This window comes from Ailuropoda melanoleuca, chromosome 1, assembly GCF_002007445.2.
Source record: "Ailuropoda melanoleuca isolate Jingjing chromosome 1, ASM200744v2, whole genome shotgun sequence".
NCBI classification, from domain to species: domain Eukaryota; kingdom Metazoa; phylum Chordata; class Mammalia; order Carnivora; family Ursidae; genus Ailuropoda; species Ailuropoda melanoleuca.
Window position 1 is genome coordinate 99,453,426 of NC_048218.1, and position 24,930 is coordinate 99,478,355.

Sequence of the window (24,930 nt, forward strand, 5' to 3'; positions counted from 1 at the left end):
TAACCACTATTTCTCGTGACAGAATTTCAAATATTTAAAGAACAATCATTTTTTTCTGTCTTCTCACCCCAAATTTCAAGGAATAAGCAAGGTCATTTAATAGAAGGTGATCAAAGTGAACCTCTCGTTTCTTGCCTAGGGTACTTACGCAATCTCCCATTTCTTCTCCTGACTTCCAGACTCCAATTTATCCTTCTAAATGCAAATCTGATTTTGTCACACTCTCCTGCTTTTAATACTTCAGTGGTCTCTGACAACCTTCGTATTCTTTTCCGATTTCTCTGCATGGAAAGAAGATTCTTCAGGATCTAATCCTGACATACCCTGTCACATTCCTAAGTACGCAGCCATACAGACAGCTGGCAGGTCCTACAGGAACTCGTCTACCTTTGCTTATGCCTGGGACAGTCTGCCTTCAAGATTAAGCTCTAGTATCATAGATTAGTTTCCTATTGCTGCTGCAACAAATTACAAATTTTATGCCTTAAAATAACACAAATTTATTATCTTACACTTCTGGAGGTGGTAAGTCTAAAAAAGATGTTCTTCCTTTGTGTGTGGTCCTACCACATCTTTACAGAAGGTGCATGCCTCTGTAGGGGCACCAACGACTTTAAATTGGATCATAAATTTTCTACTCTGCACGTTTCATGGGTTCAACTTCTGGACAGCAGTCTGAGTCTCATTCTTCTCCATATTCCCTGCACCTAGCACAGTGCCTGGTCCAAAACAGACCCTCAATATATTTTGGTGAATTAATTATCCGTTTGATACAACTCTGAAGAAACAACTTATCTTCCCATTTTTTTCATTCATATTGTCATTTCCCTTAAGCCAAATACCACTAGGAACACAACTGTACTTAAACAGATTGTGTTTATTATTCACAGAAGTGAATGCAAACATATTGTGAGGAGTCATGGAGTGTCTCATGAGGTGGGTGTTAGAAAAAAAACCTATCCTAGGGGCACCTGGGTGGCTCAATTGGTTAAGCATCTGACTCTTGATTTTGGCTCAGGTCATGATCTCAGGGTCATGAGATCAAGCCCAGCATTGGGCTCCACACTCAGCGGGAAGTCTGCTTGAGATTCTCTTCCTCTCCCTCTATCTCTCCCCGCACTCATGCTTGTGCACATGTGCATGCATACTCTCTCTCTCTTTAATAAATAAATAGGGGCATCTTCGTGGCTCAGTTGGTTAAGCATCTGCCTTTGGCTCAGGTCATGATCCCAGGGTCCTCCCATGGAGCACCCCCCAACCCCATCAGGCTCCCTTCTCAGCAGGGAGGTCTCTTTTTCCCTCTGCCCCTCCCCTCCCATCCCCTTTCCTCTTGCACTCTCTCTTGCTTGCTTGCTCTCTCTCTCTCAAATAAATAAATAAAATCTTTAAAATAAAAAATAAATAAAATCTTTAAAAAAAGAAAAAACCTACCATAGAATTTGGGCTTTCTTGGGTAACTTGAGAGAGGCTCTAAGAAAGCAGGGGTCTGCTCTGGATTGGATGCTGTCAGAAAGTAGGGGTAATTCTATGAATGGATATCTCAACAAATCTTATGTATAGGAAGAGAAGAAAAAGGTAAAATTGCAGTTAGTAAAGCAGTAGCAGTTATTCATTTTGGCCAAGAGAGGGAGTGTTTGGTATTTTGTGGGTAGCACAGTGCCCTTGTATTTATCTATGGTGGGACAAATTATGCAGTGGCCTTGCTTTGTCTCATTTTGGTGTCAGAGTAATGTTGTCAGAGGTGGACATTTTGTGAAATTGTTTTTGTCTAACAGGAGAATGTAGGCTACTTGTGAATACAGGCCAGCTTCTGAATGTCAGGGGCTGCTCTTTTTTTTTTTTTTTCCTCAATATAGCCCCTTAATACCCTATTTGATTAGGCAGCAAGTGCCGCAGTGCACTGGATATACAACAGCGAACAGCACAGACATCCTTGTGGAGCTTACGTTTTACAGACAGGGTGACATTCCAGAAGCTTAGGTAGCTTGCTGAGAGTTCTATAGTGAGTAAGTGGCAGAACTTGGACGTGAACCGCAGTTAATCTAACTGTACCCATGCCCTCACCACCACACCAGGCTGCATGCCTTTCTGAGGCTCAGGACATCTATTATTCACAGGCTTGTTTCTTTTTCTTTCTTTTTTTAAGAGACTGTTTTTCCATTTTCCATTAACCTTATTTCCTTTTCAGGAAAGATCCATTTTCTGTTTAACAGTCTATGGAAGAGGGATGCTTGGGTGGCGCAGTTGACTCTTGATTTTGGCTCACGTCATGGTCTCAGGGTCGTGAGATCAAGCCCCACACTGGGCTCCGTCCTTAGCATGGAGTCTGCAAAAGATTCTCTCTGTCCTTCTGCCCTTCCCCACACTTGCACACACACACACACTCACTCTGGCATGTGCTCTCTCTCTCTTAGAGAGATAGATAGATAGATGGATAGATAGATAGATAGATAGATAGATAGATAGATAAAATCCTTAAAAAAATTATAAGAGTCTGTGGAAGAGCAGCTTGGGATGGCTCAGGGCTTGTTCCTACGCTCTGAGCGGCAGAGCAGCGGGGGCTGCAGAGCCGTCCTGAGCGGCGGCGGGGAGCTCCAGTCTTCGGTAAAGAGCGGCCGGACAGGCACAGGGACCCCCTGCACACCTGCACACCACCTGAGACCTCAGGCTGAGAAGCAGTACATTCGGGACACGGGCAACCATTCACCCTGAAATTCCTCCGTGGTCACAGCCTTTTTGGGAGAGATCAGGCGTGGCCTCCTGTGGGGTTCACAGGAGACAGTGCCACACGTGTGCAGAACTTCCCAGGCCAGCACCCACCACCTCCGACCCGCTGCGTGAGCCCCCGTGCTGTCGTGTGGGACGGCAGTGTCCACACAGCACAGAGGAGAGTCTGGGTTACACGGAGCGATGGCAGGCGGGTTAACATAAGACGTCTCTACGAGAGGCTGGTGGGCAGCCCTGGGATCAGTCACCACCAGAGACACAGCCCCTGCAGGCTGCCTGGGCCTGGTTAGCGAAGGTTCCAGGAGTGAGCGGCCACAAGAGGAGTGGCTCCGGTGGCAGCGGCCAACTTCAGCACAGCCCACGGGCCGGTGTTCCTGGAGGATACGACACAGACATGAGCCGGGTTTTTGATGGCAACAATGGCACGAGCTGCCGGCAGAAGCTTCTTGTAGGATCTCTCCAGATTTGTAATACGCCATCACTTTCCCTTTTGTAGACATACTGTTTCGTTTGGAAGTCAGGGTTGGCGTCACCTAAGTGGGTTCCTGCTGCAAGGAGTTAGAGGACATCCTCCTCCCTTTGCAGGAGGACGCCGAGGGCTCCGGACGTTGTGAAAGTTTCCTTTTAGGTTCCATGGGAACCCAGAACAATATGGACCCTCATAGGCACCCTCAGCACAGAAAGGCCACAGGCTTTTCACAAATGAAATACGTATGTGGCAGAAAGTACCTGTATCTCTCCTCACACTTCTCTCCCCTCGGCATACGATCTCCAGATGTCAGAAGTAAGTGCTTGGTGTCAAATGTCTCTGCCACAAGCTTAGGATGAGCTTGCTAATGTTGGTCTCAGAATGACATACTGCAGGAAAATTACACCAGAGAGAAATTTGTTTTGCACTTCTTATTTAATCCTCAAATCTCATCTTGGAAAAATGGGTTCTCTTGTCCCATAGTCCTTATATTCAGGATCTCTGTCCTTATTCAAATCTTTGCCTTAGTGTATTTTTCCTAACTTAAATTCTGTGTGTTTGACCTTGGCATTAAAATGGAACTCCTGGGGTGCCTGGGTGGCTCAGACAGCTAAGCATCTGACTCTTGACTTCAGCGCAAGTCATGATCTCAGAGTCGTAAGATCAAGCCCTACACTGGGCTCCACCCTGGACATGGAGTCTGCTTCAGATTCTCTCTCCTACTCCCTCTGCCCCTCCCCCTTCATGCTCTCTCTCTCTCTTAAAAAAAAAAAAAAGGAAAAGAAAAGAAAGAGATTACAAACACTGAAATTTGAGTGTTCATTGTGAAATTCATTTAGCTATAACATAATCCATGAATATATATTATACTTCAACAAGTTTTAAAAATACAAAAAAACGCACACAGAATTGCAGTAAATAAAACAGAAAAAATAATAAAATTACAATAATACTCAAGAAATCTCTTCCCTTTTGCAAATTCCGAAATTGGTATTGATTGAATTTGTAATGTTTTTCTGTAGTCTTTTTTTTTAAAGATTGATTGATTGATTTATTTATTTATTTATTTATTTATTTATTTGAGAGAGTAAGCAGCAGGGAGGGGCAGAGGGAGAGCGAAAGGAGCAGATTCCGGGCTGAGTGCAGAGCCCTATTTAAGGCAATGCCATGACTCTGAGATCACGACCCTAGCCGAAATCCAGTCAGATGCTCAACTGACTGAGCCACCAGGCACCCCTACTATAGTTTTAAAAAGATGTGCGGCACCTGGGTGGCTCAGTCGGTTAAACATCTGCCTTTGGCTAGGGTCTTGATTCCAGGGTCCTGGGATCCTGGGATCGAACCCCACGTTGGGGGGGGGGGGTCCTTGCTCAGCAGGGAGCCTGCTTCTCCCTCTCCCTCTGCCTGCCGGTCCCCCTGCTTAGGTTCTCTCTCTTGCTGTCAAATAAATAAACAAAATCTTAAAAAAGAAAAAGATATAATCACTGAATGACCTCTAGCTTTAAGATGTTAATGATGGAAGATAACTACTACTACAGTAATAGATGAAGAAATATTTTATAATGATATATTTTACAGGTTTCATAAAAGAAAAGATGAACAAAGAAAAAACGAGAAATGAACAAATTTAGAAACACCAAAATAAATTTTAACAATAAAACTCTGTATGTCCTGGGTCCAAAAGAACTAAGAATCTGGAGATACAAAACTGACATTTTTGCTCTAGTCCCTCTTATCAGTAATTGCTACCATGTCATTGTCCCATTTATGATGAAATCCTCCTCACTTCTTCCTCTCAGGTGATCTCAAAGGTGGCTTGTTGCTGTTTGCTTAGTTCACTCTGATAACAGGAATGGAGAAGACATCAAAACTGTCCTTGCAGTGACCTGCCAGTCTGGAGATGATGGGGAAAATGTACCTTTCAAAACTGTTTAGAAATGAACTTACTTTTATTACATGGGCATTTCTATAGCATCTGAAGTTGAGTTTCAGGGCAGATCCCAAGGATGTACAGGGAGTGTAAGTAAGCAAATTTGGATGTCAGAAAAGTACCTTCTAAAATGCCTGGGTGTGTAGCTGCTTTGTTTTGGGACACTTTTCAGATTGTTGACTATGGTCTCCCAATTAATCTCCCAAATTATTATAAAAATTATTACTGGAAAACCAATCCAAGAAATATTTTCCAAAGTGTAAGGACATGGATTTACAAATTGAAAGGATCTACCATATTCTTATCAAAATGGATATAAATAGGTACATACCAGAGATCATTATCATGAGGTTTAGAACACTGGTGATGAAAGAAAGATTCTGGAAACTTCTGGGGAGAAAAAAACAAGTCACATGCTGAGGATTGAGATCAGAATAGCTTCAAACTTTCAACAGCAATGCCAGAAACAAGAAAGCAATAGAGAAATACTTTGAAAATTCTGAAGTAAAATTATTTCCAACCTTGAATTGTATTCTAAGCCCAAACTATCAATAAAATGTGAGTGTATAATAAAGATCATTTCAGTTGCATCCTTCTGAGGAAGTTACTGACCCATACAGACCAAGAAAAAGGAGGACAAAGGAAATAGGAAACAGGAGAGAAGTTAGGCAAAATCCCAAGGTGACAGCTTTGTGCTACACAGAGGGTGCAATAAGCTGGTTCCAAGGGCACCAGGGTGGCTCAGTCAGTTGGACATCTGACTCTTGATTTCTGCTCAAGTCATGATCTTAGGGTCATGGGGCTGAGCACCCCGCATGGAGCCTGCTTGGGATTCTCTCTCTCCCTCTCCCTCTGCCGCTTCCCCACTAGTGCTCTCTCCAAATAAATAAATAAATAAATAAATAAATAAATAAATAAGATGGCTCCAGCTTGGAGCAGTAAGATGGCTCTGAGAGCGATTTTTACAAGGAACTAAAAGTTGATGATATGTACAATGTTTTTTACTATCTTGCAGATTTAGATAACTGGCAGGGAGTCAGAGACTGATAGGGGAATACTATGAACAACCTTGCACACAAGAATTTGAAAACTTAGATGAAATAGTCCAACTCCTCAAAAAGCAAAAACCACAACACACCCCAAATTTAGTAGATGATTTTAATAACCCAATAATTAGAAGGAAATAGAATTTGTTATAAAAAATCCCACCTCCCCCCAAAAGAACCTTCCAGATATTTCACTAGAGAATTCTATCAGATGTTTGAAGAATTAGCATCAATTCTACAAAATCTCTTTCAGAAAATAAAAGAGAAGGGAACACTTTCCAATTCGTTCTCTGAAACTTTTTTTGAAAACCAGACAAAGACAGTACAAAAAAAAAGGAAGGAAGGAAGGGAAGAAAGAAAGAAAGGAAGGAAGGAAGAAGACTAAAACTACAGACCAATACCCTTATTNAGGAAGGAAGGAAGGAAGGAAGGAAGGAAGGAAGGAAGAAAGAAAGAAAGAAAGAAAGAAAGAAAGAAAGAAAGAAAGAAAGGAAGGAAGAAGACTAAAACTACAGACCAATACCCTTATTATATAGATGCAAAAATCTTTAACAAAGTATTAGCAAGTAGAATTTAGCAATACACACAAAGAATTAGACACCATGACTAAGTGAACTTTATTCCAGGGATGCAAGCCTGGTTCGATACTAAAAAATCAACGTAATCCACCATATTAACAGGCTAAAAAAAAAAAAAAATCACATGATCATATCAACTGATGCAGAAGAAACATTTAATAAAATTCAACATCCATTCATGATAAAAATTCTTAGTGAAATAGAAATAGAGCAGAACTTGTTCAACTTGATAAAGAGCATCAGTAAAAATCCTACAGCTAACATCATCTTCAATGGTAAAAGGTTGACTAGGAGCAAGGCAAGCATGTTCAGTCTTACCGCTCCTGTACAACATAGTGCTGAAAGTTCTGTTCAGTGCAATAAGGCAAGAAAAGTAAATAAGCAAACATATCAGAAAGGAGGAAATAAAACTGCCTTTAAATGCAAATGAGATGATTGCCTAAATGGAAAAATCCCAAGGAATCTAGAAAAAACAAAACAAAACAGCACAAAACCCTACTAGAACTAAGAAGTGAGTTCATCAGGTCACAGATCCAAGCCAAACATTAAAAATCAACTATATTTGGGGCACCTGCGTGGCTCAGTCAGTTAAGAGTCCTACTCTTGGTTTTGGCTCAGGTCATGATCTCAGGGTCCATGCTCAGCAGGGAGTCTGCTTAAGGATTCTCTCTCTCTCTCTTCCCCTCCTGCACCTCTCTCTCTCAAAAATAAATAATCTTTTTTTTAAAAAAACAACTGTATCGGGGCGCCTGGGTGGCACAGCATTTAAGCGTCTGCCTTCGGCTCAGGGCGTGATCCCGGCGTTATGGGATCGAGCCCCACATCAGGCTCCTCAGCTATGAGCCTGCTTCTCCCTCCCCCTCCCTCTGCTTGTGTTCCCTCTCTCGCTGGCTGTCTCTATCTCTGTCAAATAAATAAATAAAATCTAAAAAAAAAAAAAAAGCAACTGTATTTATATATACTAACAATGAACATGTGACCCTGAAATTAAAAATACAATACTACTTATGATTGCTTAAAAAAGTGAAAAATGTAAGTAAATCTAACAATGTGCACAAAATTTGTGTGCTGAAAACTACAAAATGCTGATGAAAGAAAAACAAAGACCTAAATCAGTAGAGAGACCTCTTCTTTTCATGGACTCAAAGACTCAACACAGTAAAGATGTCAATCCTTCTCAAATTAACATATAAATTTAATTCAACTCTTGGCAAAATTCCAGTAAGATATTTTTTTGTAGATGTAGACAACGTTATTCTAAAATTTATATGGAAAGGCAAAGGAAACGAAACAGCTAAAACAATTTGGAAAAACAAAATCTTTCTACCAGATTTCCAGATTTAGTATGGAGCTACAATATTCGAGACTGCGTGGTATTGGTGGAGGGATAGACACATGGATCATTGGAACAAAATAAAGAAACCAGAAATAGACGCCCACAAATACGCCCAAATGATTTTTGAAAAAGTATAAAAGAAATTCAGTAGAGGAAAAATAGTCTTTTCAACAAATGGTGCTGGAACAAGCAGATATCCATCCAGTAACATAAATAAATAAATAAATAAATAAATAAACCTGGACTTAAGTCTCACACCATCCATAAAAATTAACTCAAAATGGATCACAGATTTAAGATGAAACATAGAAATATGAAACTTTTACAAAAAATTTCAGGAAAAAAATCTTTGGGATCTAGGACTAGGCAAAGAATTCTTATACTTTACTCCAAAAGCATGATCCATAAAAGAAAAAATTGGTAAATTGGACATTATCAAAATTAAAAACTTGCTGTGAAAGACTCTGTTAAGAGGATAAAAAGCAAGCTACAGAGTGGAAGAAAATGTGTTCAAACCATATCCAACCAAAGACCAGGATCTTGCACATATAAAGAGCTCGTGAGACTCCTGGTCGGCTCGGTTGGAAGAGAGTGTAATTCTTGATCTCTGGGTCATGGGTTCGAGCCCCATATTGGATGTGGTTTTAAAAAAATAATAAACTTTACAAGTAATAAAATAAAAATAAAATAAAGAACTCTCAAAATTTATAAGTCAAAAAACAATCCAATTAGAAAATGGGCAAAGAAACATGAAGAGACATTTCACTAGAGAGGATATCCAGTAGTCAAACAAACAGATATGAAGATGTTTAACATCATTAGCCATTAGGAGTATGCAAATTAAAAAGATGAGATATTACTACCCATTTATCAGAATGGCTAAAATAAAAAATAGTGCTAATACCATATGCTGGCAAGAATGCAAAGAACTTGGATTACTTACACACTGCTGGTGGGAATGCAAAATGGTATAGCCTCTCTAGGAAACAACTTAGCAGTTTCTTAAAAAGCCAAAAATGCAACTATCATACAATCTAGGTGCTGTACTCCTTATCCTGATGAAATTAAAACTTATGTTCACCTAAAGACCTGTACACAAATGTAGATAGCAGCTTTTGTTTTGATTTGTTTTGTTTTGCAGTAGCCAAAACAACCCAGATATCTTTCAAAGAGTGAATAAACTGTGTTACATCCATACCATGAAATACCATTCAGCAATAAGAGGAAACAAGCTATTGTACAAAACACAATCTGGGTGAATTTCCAGATTCTCCAGAGAATTGTGCTGAGTGAAAAAACCATTTCCAAAAGGTTATACACCATATGATTTCATTTATATAACATTCCTGAAATGACAAAATTAGACAGCTGGAGAATAGATGAATGGTTGCCAGAAATTAAGAATGAAGGAAAGGGCAGGAGGGAAGTATGTGCAGCTATAAAAGGACAACATGAAGGATCCTTGTGGTGATGGAAATGATCTGTATGTTGGTTATATCCAAGTCAATATCCCAGTTGTGATATTGTGCTTACAGTTTTGCAAGATGTAACGCATTGCCGGGACAGATTAAAGGTTTAGGAGATCTCTCTATGTTCTTTCTTACAAGCACATGCGAATCTACAATTATCACGAAGTTTTAAAATGTCTGATTTCTTTAAAAAGCAGGGTAAATTTTTCTGTTTAAGGAAAACAATTCCCTGCTTTTATCTCTTGTTGTAATTTTTTTCACAAGGTTTCAATACTTTGGTCTACGCTGTTCGTTGGTTGATAAACCGCATCTCCCCGGTATCCTTACCACTCAGAACAACCATGAGATACAATCTTGGCGAACAGGTTTGAAGGGGAAGTCTATTGGGCAGTCATCCAGGAGAACTTCAGCTTTCTTAGTAAAGAGGCACAGACTCAATGGATGTGCCCTTTTGCCCTTGCTCTTTGCTCCTTTGCCTTTCTGTCTGCTTCCTGTCTGGAATGCAAATGTGATGCCCTATCCTGACCAGAAGGCAACAAGCAGTGAGGGCATATGCCATCACGCTAAGGATGCTGAGGCAGAGAGCTGGAAAGAAACTGTGTCTTGATTGTGTTATTATGAGGTGGCTCCAACGCTAGGCTATTCACCTTTAGAGTTCTTTCTATTTAAGAAAAAAATTCTGTTTGTTTAAGCCAATGCTGAGCAGGTTTTCTATTATTTGTAACCAAACGCATTTCTAACAATTTTCTCACTAGTGGGAGATTCTCAGCAGGACTGATATACTTTGCCTACCTTAAAAGACTATTGTAAGGATGAAAAGCACGATAGCTACTTAATATTCTTTGTGTGTTTCAGAAACCACATTGCTGACACTGCATTTTCCTTTCTTCTTTCTCGACAGTATTTTATGTTTCTTATTCTCCTCAGCTAGGCCTGCATTTGTATTATAATCAGACTCTTGCCAGTTGCTCTCCTAATTGAATTGGGCTTTTGTTGTAGCTCAGACCGCTCAGAATTTTTTAATGGTCTTCCAAAACCATTCCAGCCCAGGGCAAATGCCCCCTTCTTCGGCCTCACAGCACTTACTGTCTGCACTTCCCTATTGCCGATTCATCATGCACTGCCCCATGACACTTCTCATACAGCTGTCATAGAATAGTCGATGTTTAGAGCTGGAGGGGACATTAGAGATCATCTTCTCCAGCCACCTCAGTGCATGTGAGTTGTGGCTTACCTCTTGGATTTTTCTTTATCCCCTCCTGGGTGTACAGAGTATAGTCCCAACTAGATCTTAAACTCTTAGCGAAGAGAAAGATACAGAATAAGTATTTGTTAAATTACCATGTGACAAGCCAGACATCTTACACTCACTATTTAATTTTCACAACAATCCTGAGAAGTAGGTAGTGATCCCCATTTGACAGGTGGAGGAACTGAAGTTCAGGGAGGTTGTTACTTAGCAAAGGTATGATACCTAGAAAGATGGGCGCCCAGATTTTGACTCAGATCTTTAGATACTTAGTGCCTTTAACCTCTTTCCAAGTTTCTAAACCGCTTGATTGTATTTCGCCTTTTGTGGTTCTCCAACCTTTAAACTTCAAATTCTGTGTTTCTGCTTATAGGCTTTCTCTCTTAATAAAAGATTTAAAATCTATCTATGACATTGAGATGCATAATAAGAAATATATATTTGGTCTTCAACCCCAGTCCCTGACACGGACTCCTAAAACCCTTGTAAATTCCTAAATGATAAGAGCACGAGGAGCATTTTTTTTGTTCTATTGAGGTGACTCTGGGTGGGATCATCTTTGGTTCTCGAATGGGGGGTGGTTATCAGAAAGACCAAGTGATTATTAGGGCTTGAAATCCTTAGCTTCACCGACCCCCATCCTCTAGAGGGGGAGAAGGGCTGGAAATGGAGTTAATAATTTATCTGCCTATGTGAGGGAAGCCTCTATAAAATCCCAACTGAAAGGGTTTCAGAGAGCTTCCAAGTAGGTGAACATATCCAGGTACCAGGAGGGCGATGTACCCCAGTTCCACGGGGACAGAAGCTCCTGTGCTCAGGACCCTGCCAGAATTAGCCCTATGTATCTTTTCAGACGGATGTTAATCTGTATCCTCAATCATATCCTTTAATAAATTGGTAACATAAGTAAGCATTTCCCTGAGTTCTGTGAGCTGCTCAGTTCTGTGAATCCAGGGAGTGAGTGGTGGGAACCACTGATTTGTAGCCACATCGAACAGAAACTGTGGGTAAGCTGAGGACCTACTGGTTGAGATTGACATCTGAAGTGGGGTGAGAGCAGTCTTTGGGGACAGACCCCTTAACCTATGGCATTGTCTCCAGGTAGATAGTGTTAGAAGTGAGCTAAATTGTAGGACACCCCGTAGGTGTCCTGGAGAATTGCTTGATATGGGGAACCCTCCACACATTTGGTGACCAGAAGTATCAAAAGTGTTGAGGGTGGCGGCAGTGTGAGAGGAAAGGGGAAACACAGAAGAACTGTAGGCTTTTCCAACTCAGTATCTCATAGCCAAATAAGATAATGGTTCTTTGTGTTTAACATTAACATTTTTTAAATGCAGTGCTGATAGAACAAAAATGTTACACTGCTTCGTTTTGGTGGAAAAACTGCTGCAGGTCTGCCATGATACAATTTTATACAAAAACACATACACTGTTAAGTCGACACAGAACAGTTTTGTTCTACAGCAAACAGAAGTGCTTTGCCAAGAACTTTGTAAGCTATTTGAGATAACTTGCAACACTAAGAAAAACTAATAGAAAGAAATACTTAGAGAAATGAATTTAGTAGTTCAAGATTCAAAGAAATGTCAACAACTTTTGATTCCATCCAATAAACCAACTGTATCTTTCTTCTTCCTTTGCAACATTCTCGATTTTAATCTGAGCCTCGCAGATTTTAATTTGGAGTTTGAAGCCTTTCAGAAGTTGCATTACCTTTTTGTAGAACTTTCTTCAATGCTAGATTGGCAATTAAAATGCAGGGGTAATTTCCTTTTAATGTCACTGCTATTACAAAAAAAAAGTAGGTAATTGGCTTTGAAGAGTACAATCCTGTAGCTGTCATCCATCTCTGATACGAGCCAAATTTGGTTTTTGAAGTATATAATCTCTTCACTTAAAAAGAAAGTATAATTGTATATTTCTGCATTTTAAAAAGAGGTTAGTCAAAATTTTATTTTATTTTATTCTTCTAGAGAGAGAGAGAGAACAAGCATGTGTGGGAGCAGGGGTGCGTGGAGGAGAGGGGCAGAGGGAGGAGGGTCTCCCTATCCATTCTGGGCTCAATCTCACAGCCCTGAGGCCGTGACCTGAACTGAAATCAAGAATCAGAGATGTAACCAACTGAGCCATCCAGGCGCCCCATGAGGGTAGTCACAATTTTAGATGCATGGTTTTAGTTAATGTACTTATACGTGTCACCTCTGGGAACACACATGTATAATCCAAATTTATTTATAACTTGCTGATTATATACCGCTTAAATATGCAAACTCGAAATGCTGCAATGAAAATCAATTTAAAAAAAAATCATAGGCTATGGTAATTGGTTACAGGCCTAAAATGTTAGCCCAAAATAAATAACCTAGTAAGTAAATAAATACATCTAATAGGCTCCTGTGTATCGCCAGGCCACACAGGTGTCTAGTTATGGGAATGATAGTACTTATTAAGCATAAGCCTCAGGGAACAACGGTGTATCTTGTATACATTTGTATCCATTGTCTCTAATGCAGTAACATGTCATAAACATTTGAAAAATGAATGAATAAATGTGTTTCCTTCAAGGGCATTCGGGTGACTCAAACTTTTTTAAGTTTTTCCAGATTGCTATCACAATGTTTTGCTTAAAATAGACAACATTTACTGATTGGCACGAGTGTTAAAAGAAAGAATGGGAAAAGTCTCCTTTGTCTTTCTCACCAGGCTACACTATTTTTCCAGGTATTGGGAAATATGCATTCTCCAGCCAAGAGATCCAGCACACTAATTGTGTATGCCCCATGCATCAGCCATTCCACCTCGACCCTTGCCTTTTCTTTGAAACCTAGAACAATCTGTTAAGGAATTATTATATAATTTTTCCTCTGTTAAAAACACTGTTTTAGGGGCGCCTGGGTGGCACAGCGGTTAAGCATCTGCCTTCGGCTCAGGGCGTGATCCCGGCGTTATGGGATCGAGCCCCACATCAGGCNCAGCCAAGAGATCCAGCACACTAATTGTGTATGCCCCATGCATCAGCCATTCCACCTCGACCCTTGCCTTTTCTTTGAACCCAGAACAATCTGTTAGGGAATTATTATATAATTTTTCCTCTGTTAAAAACACTGTTTTAAAAAATTAGCATGATGTATTATTTCAACAATGAGGAGAAAAAAATGAAGAAACCTAATTTATATGGCTTCTGTTCCTATTTTCTATTCTCCCACTTCGTTTATAAAGGAACTTATAATTTATCAGGAGGTCTCAAATTGGCCACACCAAATCCAATCCATGGAAATTTCGACAGCCTAACATTGGTTTCTAAAATGAATTAATTGCTCCATCACATAATATTCCCAGTTACAAGCAAGAGAAACGGACTCTGGCTTATTTGGCAGGAAGGAAATTTATGAACATGGTCTGTGTAGGCCCCAGAAGACAAAGGAAGGTGAAGGAGCAGACTTGGGCCATGCAGCCAGGAACACCACCCAACATCCACATCAGAGCCAACTCACCCAGTTAAGCCCACACAGACATCCCTTTAGCAGGATGCACCATGGACACAGCTATGGCTCCTAGCACTATGGTCCCTGCTCCCCTGGGAACTCACCTAGATGACACCTGTTGGGCTTCCTGCAGTGCCTGCTTCTTTGTATCCATTAGCTCAGAAGTTCAGGGCCAGCGCCTGTAATCAGGTGAGCCTAGATCTCTGCGGACAGAGACTGGGCAGCAACTAGAGATGGAGAGTGGAGCCATTGCCCGCTACTGTCCTGTCCCTTACTTGCTAATTTTCAAATAACTCCTCCTATTTCCCCATCTCTGCCCCTTCCAAGTTTAGAATCCTTAAACAAGCTTAGTAATTTGCACATTCATTGCCAAAATTAACATAGTTGGAAGCACTAAGTTAAGAAGTCTAATAGCTGGCTAATCTTGGTAAATATTTATTAGACCATTTTTAGACAGCGGTAATGTGTTCAATTAATATTTATAAATGTAAAATAGAAAGCCCTAAATGGTCATGGCTGCACTCCTTCAGTATTCCTTTAAAATTCTGAATTAGCTCTTCAATAGAGTCTGCAAGTGCTTTGAGAAACCAATTAAAATCTTAATCCCTATGTGGAGTGCTTTTCCTTGCCTGCATTATTGTGCAGGCTCACTGTTGCCCAGTCCATCAGCCGCACTGTCAACTCTGCCCCTCTCCCATAACCTTTAATCCATCTAACAAAGTGAGCAAGCCAACAGCTCAGTGAAAATTTACTTGAGTTCAACAAACTCTTGGATACACTTGTTAATTTTCTCAAGAAGCTTCCAAGAAAGTAAGTGGTGGCCCAGAATATGATATGTATTTGTGAGTTGCTTGGCATGTAGTCACGAGCCTTAGTTTCACATACAAGGAAATGCTTTTAGCTGCAAGCATTTTTATTTCTGTTCAGAACATAACACGCTCATCCTCTAAAATCCAGCAATTAATTTATTGCTGAAATTTAAAGGTTTTCAATAAAACCCATCCCTGGCAGTAAAAATTGTGGACAATAAAGAATTTTGGCATATGCTACATATTCCAAAAGACCAAACTGTCAGATTTAGATTCAATTTATATTCACTGAACACAGACTATGTGTCAAGGCTGTTCTAGTCAAGGTTGCGAACCTTATCCTAACTGTCATTACAAATCCGTGAGGTAGATTTAATCCCACCTTACTGATGAGGAAAGCAAAGCTCAAGGTCTATGGGACCTAACAAAGATTACAAAGATAGAAGGTAGTAAAGCCAGGGTTTGAACGTGGCTCCTGATTCTAATCAGTTCTCTGCCTTAGCAGAATGATCCAGGATAAGGAAGAGTTTCAGCACAAAAAAGTAGTTAAGGTAGGCTAAGCTTTAGGCAGAGACGTGTAACATCTAGCAATTCTTCCCTGATTAAAACATTATGGATTAATCCAATGATGAACCCCAATTGCTGGGATTGCATGGAGACACTGCAACTTTTCATCCTATCATTTAAAATCAGGTTGAGGGACCCCCGGGTGGCTCAGTCGGCTCAGCTCATGATCCCAGGTCCTGGGATTGAATCCTGCATTGGCCTCCTGGCTCAGTGGGGAGCCTGCTTTTCCCTCTGCCTGCTGCTCCCCCTGCTTGTGCTCTCTCTGAAAAATAAATAAATAAAATCTTAAAAATAAATAAATAAATTAAGTAATTAATTTTAAAAAACTGGGTTGAAAGGAAGGACATGTCCAAAGCAAATGGTTACTTCACCTGATGAAAGGATGGCTAGAAAGAATTCTCGTCATATCTCAACAAAGAGGTTCAGAAGGCAAAAACAGAGGAACAAAGCAAAACAAAACCACGTAGAAAATAATGATATAGAAAAGTTGTCTTATAATGGCTAGTGACTACCCAATTAGACAGTCTACGACTGGGGCAGATATTTTGCAGTCTTTCATTCCTTCTTCAGTCTCATGCTTCCTTGTCAACCTAAGTAAGTCTGGACTTGTAGACTAGGTCCAATGGTGCTTTAGTATGACTCTCCGGCCATCAGGGTACAGGACTCTTGCTCTGCTGCCCAGCATGGAAATGAGGATTCTATTTGGCCCAAGCTGTTCTAGCTTGGAGAGGTNTTGGAGAGTTAGAGTGATGAATGCAAAGTTTATTTAGGAGTACAAGTACGTGTACTCTACACCTGCAAGCTTCATATGTGTCATATGACTCTGGGATAGATGAGATATCCCTGGCCACAGTGCAGCTGTCTCCAGCATGTCCCCCAGAAAGACCATGTCCTAGACTGCTTCAGCACCATGCATGTAAGACTGGGTCTGAAGTGGCAGCTGAGCTTTGAAAGCTATGATATGAACTTCGTTTGCTCAGATTGACCATCCCCAACTGTGTGTCTGCTGTGTGTGGCCTTTTTGAGGGCTATTCAAGGGGAAGCATTTCTGTCTGTTTACAGCAAATGAGAACTGATCTCCCCACTGTACCCTGCCCACTCTGACTTCACACTGCACTTCTAAATACATAATCCTTGTTTGACTTCCCAAGTTGTGTCTGCGTCTGGTTGTTCAGTTGATCTGAGCCTATTGTTCACATTATTAACTTGGTTATGTGAGCAGAGCTAAATGTCTAAAAGAACTCCAAGATCTTTGATTGTTGATTAAAATTCTGAGATCTTTTCAGAGGAGATGTGTAGGATTACTGCCAAACTGGTGTTCGGTGGTGGTGCTCGCCCTTGACCAAAACATAAGGCTTGCAGGAACCTTCAAGAAAGGATCTCTTCCCATCACATCCATCTAAATGAATACTCTTTTAGACATATCACATATTCTTAAGCGAAGTTCTGCTAAGTAACTCACACAGAAAGGCAAGTCTAGGTCAAAGTGGGCATAAAAATTTATGAAATGTGAAATGTGCAATAGCAGTAACCTAGGCGGGTCTTCGTGTAGCAACAGAATCAAATGTCTTTTTTTACGTAATATTTTGATATGCTGTATATGGGAGGAGAAAGCCCTCAAAAGTAATTTGGTACTAATTTGAAAATGTAGGTGTAGATCCATAGGAATTAATAATCTCTGGAAAATATTTCCATCTGCAACATATGCTGTTAAATTAACTTCCACTCAGCAGAAAGCTGCTTCTTGCCTTCCCCCATGTTTACAGCTGAGGGAACCTTCACTCCATTTCCAATATTCATTTAACCATTTACCCATATCTTCCACCAAGAGGCACTCCTTTCCTCTTTATTTTATTGGCCTGTAGCTGTTTTCCCTCTGTGGATACAGGCCAAAGGCAAAAATGAATAATGTTATCATGTCTTTGAAAAGTTTTTAAATGGCTATTTCATTCTTATCATTAAAGCCATCTTTTTAGGGAAAACAAGGAATTTTTCTGGATATAGCACTCTCTGACATAATAGCTTCATAAAGCATTTAGGTATTAAGGTTAATACAGATATTCGATTAGCTTTTTCTTTCAATCATTTTCTGGTTTGTGTAATTCATCAACACTACTGTCTTGAAAGGACTGAGTCACAAAAGGAATAAAATTCCTTTCACATGGTCTCATGGTTAAATAATGGGACTCCATTACCTAGCCTTCAGGTTTCTACTCCCCTACTCCTTCAGATATAATTAAATTGACCAATTTACTTTTACCTTGAAATTATCAGTTAGATCAGTTTTATTTTTTTGAAACCGAGAGACTGCATTTACAAATGTTTTGAAGTAGGCGCCTGGGTGGCTCAGTTAGTTAAGTGCCTGCTTTGGGCTCAGGTCATGATCTCAGGGTCCTGGGATGGAGCCCCACATCAGGCTCTCTGCTCAGTGGGGTGTCTGCTTCTTCCTCTCCCTCTGCCTGATGCTCCGTCTGCTTGTTCTCTCTCCCCATTAAATAAATAAATAAAATCCTTTAAAAAAATAAAATAAAAATGTTTTAAAGTAAATGCTTTATTGAAATGCAACAACCATGGAAAAGCACACAGGTCTCAAGTTGTGCAGTTTGATGAATGTTCGCAAACTGGACACATTTGTATAAACAATTCCAGATAAGAAAAAGAACATGGGGTGCTTGGCTGGCTCAGTTGATAGAGAATGTGCCTTTTGCTCTTGTGTTTGTGAGTTCAAGCCCCACGTTGGGGGTAGAGATTACTTAAAAAAAAAAAAAGATTAGATTAAGAAAAATAACATAACTGGGACTCTAGATGCCCCCCTTGAGCCCCAACCCCAAGAGGAATTCACTCTCCTGACCTTTATACTGGAGATTAATTTTGTCTATTTCTGAACTTTATATAAATGTAAACATAACAGTATGTACGCCTTTGGTCTGGTTTCTTTCACCCAACATTGCATTTATGAGATTCATCCATATTGGTACATGTAATAATAGTTGGTTTGTTCTCACTGAATACACTGTGATTGATTTATCCATTCTATTATTGATGGACTTTGGGGTTGCTTTTAGCTTAGGGCTATTATGAATGGTGCTGCTGTGAACATTCTCGTACATATCTTTGGTGAATATATGTATGCATTTCTGTCGTTTATCTAGGAATTGAATTGTCAGTTCATAGGGCTTCACTTGGTATTGACTGTCTTTTTTCTTCTGGTAGGCTGAAGAGTATGCTAGAGCTGGCTCATACCAGCTCTTAGGAGCCAACAGTTAAATTTTCAATAATTTTGAGAGCTAGTTGTTAAACACAATCATTATTCAAAATTAAATTATGTGTAAATTTAACTAAGTTATATTAAAACAAAGGTAATAAGTATTAAATTTCATTATCTCCTATTTTACTACATCTGACCGTCATCAATGTTACTAAGGTTATTTCCACCAATTGTAGGTGGAAATACTATGTAACGGTGCACTGCCATGCATCTCTTCGGCAATATCTTGTGGGTATTGACTACAGTGGAGTGTTTATACCATTGAAACTGAGAAATGTTACTTATCAGGGCTTGATTTATTGTACTGTTGATTTATATAGACATAAGAAAGTGATGGGAAAATATTAATAATGCAGGTTAAACACAAAAGTGTCATATTTGTTGTTGATACATTGTGAGAAGCTAAAAAATTTATCAAAGCATGGTTGAATTACAAACATATGGATACTAGAGTTCAGCAAAAATCAATAAAAGCATTCAATAAAAATCATGACTATATGGAATTTAGAATAAAGAATGCATATTATATTGCATTTTTAAAATTATTTTTCAATTTGTGATATACACACCGTACTTTTTCCCCCCTCTAGAAAGCCCATTGTCCTACATTTACCAGCACAGTTCTGGTTATAGTGCTATCTATCATACTGTGATTTAAGTGTACTTTCCCTGATGACTAAGGAAGTTGAACCCATCTTCATAAGTTTATTGGTCACTAGAATTTTTTTGTAAAGTCCCTATTAAGTTGTCCATTTTTCTACTATGCTCTTTTTCTTATTGATTTATAAGAATTCCATACATATTCCTGATGTGTCCTTTACTGAACACATGTAATGCAAATGTCTTCCCCCAGCATGTGATTTGCCTTTTCACTCCCTTTAGTAATGTTTTTTAAAGAAGTTCTTTAATTTTCATTTAGAACAATTATCAACATTTTCCTTTGTAGTTAGTGCTGTTTTTATACAGTTCGAGAAATATTTCCTATCTTGAAGATGACTATGTTTTCTTCTAGAATGCTTTACTGTTTTACCTTTCACATTTAGATCTGCAATCCACTTGGACTCAGTTTTTCTCTATGGTGTGAGGGGGAAGTTAAGATCCTTTTTTTTTTTTTTTTGGTCCAGATGGATATCCAATTGGCCCAGAATGGTTTTTTTTAAAGACCACAAAATTAACTGTACACACTCACTTCCTTTATCCTTTTATCTTTTTTTCAACAAGATCAACACTGAAAGTCATATAATGAGCATTTTTTTAAAAAGATTTTATTTATTTCACAGAGAGAGACACAGCGAGAGGGAGAACACAAGCAGGGGGAGTGGGAGAGGGAGAAACAGGTTCCCCGCTGAGCAGGGAGCCTGACACGGGGCTTGATCCCAGGACCCTGGGATCATGACCTGAGCCAAAGGCAAACACTTAACGACTGAGCCACCCAGGCGCCCCATAATAAGCATTTCTGTCAGCATCTTCCTTTTCTAATATTTGTCATCACCTCTTTTGATAACTTTACAAACTATTTACTTTCATAATATTAAAACAATTTCTTTCATAAAATTAAAGCAAATTCTGATAACACACTCAGATTATCTATTGAACAGGTCAATATTTTCTTGTATAAACTTATAAGGGTAGATATACTTGTCAATAAAGAGTGACCAATTCTTTTTTCAAAAAAGAAAACAGTGACAATTTAGTTTTTCCTATTTATAGGATAATGTACCACAGAAGTAATTAAGATAAATAAAATCCATCCAGGAAGAACATATGAATGGGAATATAATTTCTTATGTAAGAGAATTAATTTCTTAATTCTATTGTTGATTCTATTGTTCAGAAAGAAAGCAAAAACCCCACATCTCAATTGCACATGTAGAGCATTTTATAAAACAATGGATAGCAGATTTTTTATGCTTTCAGTTTGATTGTAGGAAGACCTAACCTTCCACTAGAGGGCATCTTTACCCTATTTGGTCTTTTGTAAAAAATAACAGCAACTAATCTTTTGCTTTATGTTGTCTTACTACCTTTTTTAAAAACTTATTTTATTTAAATTTAGTTAGTTAACATATAGTATATCATTAGTTTCAGATGTAGAGTTCAGTTATTCGTCAGTTGCATATAACACCCAGCGCTCATTACATCACGTGCCCTCCTTAATGCCCATCATCCAGTTACCCCATCCCCCCCACCCACACCCTCCTTCAGCAACCCTGTTTGTGTCCTATAGTTAAGAGTCTCGTATAGTTTGTCTCCTTCTCTGACTTCATCTTATTTTTCCCTCCCTTCCCCTATGATCCTCTGGTTTGTTTCTTAAATTCCACATATCTTTTAACTACACCTGACCCTAAGGAAAAAATTGTGAATGATCTGGTGTTAAAAGAGTTCTTATAAACACACACACAGTCTTTTTCACTAACAGTTCCAATATTAATAATTGTTAGTATCATGAAATTATCCTTGGAACTAATCACTGTAATTCCTTATCTCTTCTTTTCTGCGCACACAGACACACACAGACACACAGACACAGACACACACACACACAAAGTCCCTTTCAATATAGGCAGAATGAATATAATCAACACTCAAATATTGATTATGTAATTTATTATGTACTATATAAAACAGACTTTCTAATTATTATATAATGGAAAAATCACAAAAGAAAACATGAATACATTTGACTTAATCCAAAAAATACTTATTTATTTTTTAGAGAGAGAGAGCTCACAAGTGTGGGGAGAGGGGGGATAGGGAGAAGGAGAGAGAGAATCCCAAGCAGGCTCCACACTCAGAGCAGAGTCAGATGCAGGGCTGAATCTCATGACCCTGAGATAATGACCTGAGCCAAAATCATATTGGGATGCTTAATTGACTGAGCCACCCAGGCGCCCCCAATATAAAAAAAATTTAGATATAAGGTAAAAGTATAAACAAAATTGAAATTCAAATAACAAACTAGAGAAATAGCTGTCACAAATATGAGAATGGGTTAACAGCATTAAAATAGATATACCTCATGCAAATATATAAAACATAAAGCTCTTGATAAAGTAGATATAATATGAATAGATAATTTAATGAACAAAGTTAAAATTACCTTATTAATAACCTAGAAACACAAAAATTATGATGTACTTTCTAACCTACAAAGTTAGGCAAAAGATAGTAAATGTTAATGAGGGTGGAGAGAGAAGCACAATTTCATGCACTATGGGTATAAGAAAGTGCTGACTTGTGAATATGAAAAGAGTGCTTAAATGGAAAATCTTAATTTTTCAACCAAAACAGTAAAGATTGGTTCAGATACAAATCATTAATAAATGCTAAATCTAGAGGGAATTTTTTTAGATTTATTTATTTATTTTAGAGAGAGAGAGAGGCATGAACAGGAGGGGCAGAGGAAGAGGAAAAGAGAATCCCAAGCAGACTACCCAAGCAGACCCCCCAAGCAGACCCCACGCTGAGCACGGAGCCTGATGTGGGGCTTGATCTCATGACCCTGAGATCATAACCTGGCTGATACCAGGAGTCAGCCACTTAACTGACTGCACTACTCAGGCACCCCAAGAGATAAATTTTTGATAAAAAGGGAGTATTTGCAGGGTCTTATGATATCTTACCACTGTAGAGAGAGAAACAATTTTCCTTTTACATTTCAGGGTTTGGTGGCTAAGATCCCTCTATAATAAAAAGCAGATTAACACAAGAAAAATAAACAGAAGTATATTACTACATATACTTCATATATACATGGAGATATCTTTAAAAAAAGAGAGAGAGAGAGAGACTAAAAAGATGTGACAACTAAATATAATACCTTTTTTCATTATTTAGAGAATACTTTATTAGTTTCTGTAATCAAACCCATGTAGATAAGACCTTACATATTTAATACAGTGCGTTACCCCTGTACAAATGGAAAAAATTATGTTTAACATTTCTAGACCAATATGGCTGTTAATTTCTGTACAATGCCAACCNGAGAGACTAAAAAGATGTGACAACTAAATATAATACCTTTTTTTTCATTATTTAGAGAATACTTTATTAGTTTCTGTAATCAAACCCATGTAGATAAGACCTTACATATTTAATACAGTGCGTTACCCCTGTACAAATGGAAAAAATTATGTTTAACATTTCTAGACCAATATGGCTGTTAATTTCTGTACAATGCCAACCCAACACGGTACAACTGGGATACTTTTTCCAAAGTTGACAGCACAGCTAAAGTTTCCAAAAATTCAAATTATTTATATATATATGTATATGTATGTGTATATATATATATTTATTTATATAAAAAGACCAATAGCAGTATGTTATGCATCAATAGCAGCAACAGCTAAATATAATACCTGATCCTAGATTGAATCCTGTGCTGAAGGGGAAAAAACTGCTATAAAATACGTTATTGGGTCAATTGACAAAATTGGACTGTGGATGGTAGATTAGGAAATAGAATTATGTCAGCGTTAAATATGCTAAAGTTGATAGCCGCACGATGGTATGTCACAGATCTACCTGCTCTTAGAAATGTTGTATTAAGTAAACAAGGAGGTCCTTAGATTGAGGTGGTTTTAATACCTTAGCATTCTACATAAGCAAACCAAAAACTAAGACTGTAAATACTTCAACATTAAGAAATCAAAACCAAAGGACAGCCAATCACACCCGTCCAGCTAGGCTTTTCCAAATAAGGCAATTTTATTTTTATTTATTTATTTTTAAAGATATTTATTTATTTATAAAGATTTATTATTTATTTATTAGACAGAGACAGCCAGTGAGAGAGGGAACACAAGCAGGGGGAGTGGGAGAGGAAGAAGCAGGCTCATAGCGGAGGAGCCTGATGCAGGGCTCGATCCCAGAATGCCGGGATCACGCCCTGAGCCGAAGGCAGACACTTAACGACTGAGCCACCCAGGCGCCCCCAAATAAGGCAATTTTAAACATAAGATTTAAACTTAAATAAACTTGAGTTACAGCCAATCAAATAATTTCCTTACTTCGCTTCCCCGCTTTCTCTGTAAAAATCTCTCCCTGCTTCTGTCAGTGGAGCACCACTAACCACTTCCAGGGTGACACTGCTTGATTCTAATCAACTTTTGCTCAAATAAACTTAAAAAATTATAAATATAACATAAAATAAATATGTTATCTTTAAACAGCTCGAATGGACTGGAGTATTTGTGTTAAATAGAGTAGGAAGAAATGATTCACAAAAAGATACATATTCTCTGAGTTTAAATCCATATATCCATCGATCTGTCTATGTAGATAGATAGATTGTAGGGGCAGAAAATTTTATCTTCTACCTTTCTAGGTTCTTTGATCTAATAATTAAATTGATATAAGACAGATTAACATAAGAAAATCAAACAAAAGTTTACTAATATGTATACCTCCTGTATACATGGGAGAGACCCAGAAACACTGAGTGACTCCCCCAAATGGCCAAAGGCATCACCTTAAACACCATCCTCAGCTAAAGACAAAAGAAGATGTTGGGAGTGGGCAGTCAGTTGTGGGAGATTATCAGGAGGAGCACAGGAAATAAGAGTAAGGTTGTAATGCAGATGTAACTCCAGGCCTTTCTCATTGATAACAGTTTGTGGAGGCTTAGAAACCAAACAGTTTCCTCCTCTTCCTGGTACAGCCAGGAAGACATCCCTACAAAAGGAGATTTTTCTTATAAATGTACATGTCTCTTACAAAAAGATTACCTCCACTGGGTTTTCAGAGTTTCTTGGGTCTGCCATTTCTTAAAAATAACCAGCTTAGGGGCACCTGGGTGGCTCAGTTGGGTAAGCGTCCAACTCTTGATTTCAGCTCAGGTCATGATCTCAGGATTGAGCCCCTCATGGATCTCCGAGCTCAGCAGGGAGTCTGCTTGAGATTCTCTCTCTTCCTCTCCCTCTCCCCTCCCTCTGCTCGAGTGCTCTCTCTCTCTCAAATTAGTTAATAAAATCTTTAAAAAAATAAATAACC

At 38.8% G+C, this 24,930-nt stretch overlaps 1 protein-coding gene and 1 pseudogene across 4 annotated transcripts in view; both read right to left on the minus strand.

The window, feature by feature from the left end:
- Positions 1-61: 61 nt before the first annotated feature.
- LOC117802825 (basic proline-rich protein-like) overlaps positions 62-24,930 on the minus strand; it is an 88,409-nt gene continuing 63,540 nt past the window's right edge. Inside the window, exons 2-4 of one of the 4 annotated variants that reach the window (XR_004626350.1) lie at positions 5,458-5,516; positions 3,457-3,585; positions 62-281 (exon numbers count right to left, since the gene is read on the minus strand). Coding sequence is in view for 2 of the 4 variants with exons in the window: in XM_034663680.1 (XP_034519571.1) it covers positions 5,479-5,516 (38 nt within the window). In the remaining 2 variants the exon portion in view is untranslated. Of the gene's footprint in view, positions 282-2,986; positions 3,102-3,456; positions 3,586-4,626; positions 5,091-5,457; positions 5,517-24,930 lie in introns of those variants that run through there. The other 3 variants (XR_004626349.1, XM_034663680.1, XM_034663667.1) reach the window with 3 other exon arrangements.
- LOC100472983 lies at positions 2,494-4,019 on the minus strand (annotated as a pseudogene).